Below are 2,326 nucleotides of genomic sequence, written 5' to 3' on the forward strand. Positions count from 1 at the left end.
GAACTCCTACACGCCAAAGGAGGGATGCTAGTTTTTTTTTTGTTTTGGTTCAGGTACTAACGCACCTCACCAACTGAAGAACGTGGGTGCTGGTGTGGAAATTGGTGCAGGTACAGGAAATGGATGAAGAATGGGAAAATAGTATAGGGTGGAGTCGATAGCATACTCGAGTTAGATTTTATTATTACTTCGAATATCGACAGTACTTAACACAAATATCGTGTCCAGATCGGCTACGGTTAGCAGTAATTTAGAAACAGCTATTTCTTGATCGCCTACATAAAAGAAGATCCCGCGAAATAGTAAAATCGACATAATTTGTTTACACCTGGACGAATCTTTACAAAGTTTGTCCGAATAATGTGGCAGTAGCACATGATGATACAGCGATGGCAAATCATGCACATGATAGCATAAACAAACGCTTAATCAAGACAGCACCACAAATTGGCTGGCAGTGAAGTGAACGCAACCACCAAAAGACGCCGAAGCACCATGGTAAATAATACTCCCAGACCTATGTCTGACTACTACTTTTCACGATCCAAGAAATCTGAGATCTCTGGGGTGATATTTGTACTACCAAAGTGCCCTGTTGTATCAGCTTGGCTCATTTTTTTGCATTGGCAATTCTGTTCGTACTAAGATGCTCTTGCCTACCATGTTCCCTACTGAAGAAAGATGATTGAGCCCATTAAGATCTTAAATCTGGCGAGAAGCATGGATTTAACTGAAATCACAACTCACAAGCGACACCACACGAACTAAAAAGTCTCTGACCAATACGACTCCATCTCAAACGGAGGATAGGAGAAGCAGGCAAGCGTAGAAGCAGGAGAATTTCCTTCACGGAGAGGAAAGTCCATTCGATTCAAAGCAGATCCCAACAAAAGACGGGTGGAAGGAGAGAGAGACAACAGGACTTCTCCAATCGACAGACACTACATCGAGGGATCGATAAATAAACTCCCTTTCTTATGACATGTAAGTATATGATCTTCCCTTCCCTCTCCGTTGTTGAGCGTTCTTGATTCTCTTGGCGATGCCGGGGTTGCGTCACTGGGTGGCGACGGTGCCGGAGGACGAGGACGGCGAGGCCGGGTGCCGCGGCGCCGCGTTGGCCGCGGCCGGTGAGGGAGGCGAAGAAGGGCGGCTTCCCTGGCCGTGGCCGTGGCCCTGGGAGTTGGTGCGGTGGAAGCGGCACTTGAAGGACCCGGCGTGGGTGGCCGGCGCGCAGACACACTTGGAAGCGGGCCCGTGGCCTGCCCCGGACGGCGCCGACGCCGACCCGGGCCACCTCCTCCGCGTATTCTTGGGCGACGCCGCCTCGCCGGTCGGCGTCGTGCTGTTGCTGTGGTGACCGTGGGTGTGGAACCTTCCCTCCTCCCCGGTGGTGTCCACGTAGTTGGAAGCCATTTCTGTCCCCTGTTTCCCTGTGCCTGCATAGGCATCATCAAGGGTGTGGCATTAACGAGCGAGCAAATACACGATTTGTTCCGATTTCGAAGTAAGTAACCCGAGATTTAGATTGAGCGTTCATCAGGACATGAAACAAATCGACGAACACAGAACAAATCTTGACATGATTCGTTCTTCAAGGGTAACCAGTTGCATGTTAGTGGGCATACAGGTGAAAATAACGCTAGGAAGCAGCAGGAGAATGGAAAGAAGTAGAGACTAGTTGCAGAGTCACGCTACCTAGAAATCTGCAGGCGAGGAGGGGAGGGGAGGATGCAGCTGCCCGGAGGAGACGAGGTGCCGAGAGCGGCAAACTGCGTTGCCCCAGCGAATACCCCTCGCTTTATACGGGCAGGGCGGGGCGCTGCCCTCCCGGGCCCCGAAACCGTGGGCCCCGCCCACTGGTCCGACGGCCCCACCCACCGTCTCGGTCGGATTCGGATGGGAACGAGATCTCGGACGCACACAGACAAGCGCACGCCGGCGGTTGCGCATAATTCCGGGACACCTGTGGCTGTGGGCTCCGTCACGTTGGGCCAACGAGATTGGAACGGCGCCGCCGCGCCAAATCCGGGGAGGACGCCCACAGACTCCGTCGCGGCTAGAGTGCGCGCACGGCAACCAACCTACTACCCACTCGAGTTTTTTTCTTTTTTCCCATTCTTTTACGTTCATAGATGGCACTGGAGTACTCGTGACGTCCTACCTACATGCCCACTCGCCTCCGGTTCATACGCATGGGCGCGGCGGCACGTCCGCACGTATGCTATGCCACGTTAGGAGTCTGGACCGTGCCGAGGTGCGCGTGTAGTCGCGCCTCGCGCGGAGCACAGAACGGCGACGCATGGCAACGACCACCCGAAGCCGA

General features: G+C 53.6%; 1 protein-coding gene across 1 annotated transcript; it reads right to left on the bottom strand.

The window, feature by feature from the left end:
• Positions 1-694: 694 nt before the first annotated feature.
• Positions 695-1,781, bottom strand: LOC123426612. Its single transcript, XM_045110479.1, has 2 exons — positions 1,699-1,781; positions 695-1,439 (listed from the first exon to the last, which is right to left on the bottom strand). The coding sequence occupies exon 2, from the start codon at positions 1,414-1,416 to the stop codon at positions 1,057-1,059; it is 360 nt and encodes a 119-aa protein (XP_044966414.1). The 5' UTR covers positions 1,417-1,439; positions 1,699-1,781; the 3' UTR covers positions 695-1,056.
• Positions 1,782-2,326: the final 545 nt, after the last annotated feature.

Source organism: Hordeum vulgare, chromosome 2H, assembly GCF_904849725.1.
Source record: "Hordeum vulgare subsp. vulgare chromosome 2H, MorexV3_pseudomolecules_assembly, whole genome shotgun sequence".
Taxonomy (NCBI): Eukaryota; Viridiplantae; Streptophyta; class Magnoliopsida; order Poales; family Poaceae; genus Hordeum; species Hordeum vulgare.

What these genes read in the sequence shown, in the direction of transcription:
- LOC123426612 (XM_045110479.1), bottom strand. Translation starts at nt 1,416, where the DNA reads ATGGCTTCCAACTACGTGGACACCACCGGGGAGGAGGGAAGGTTCCAC.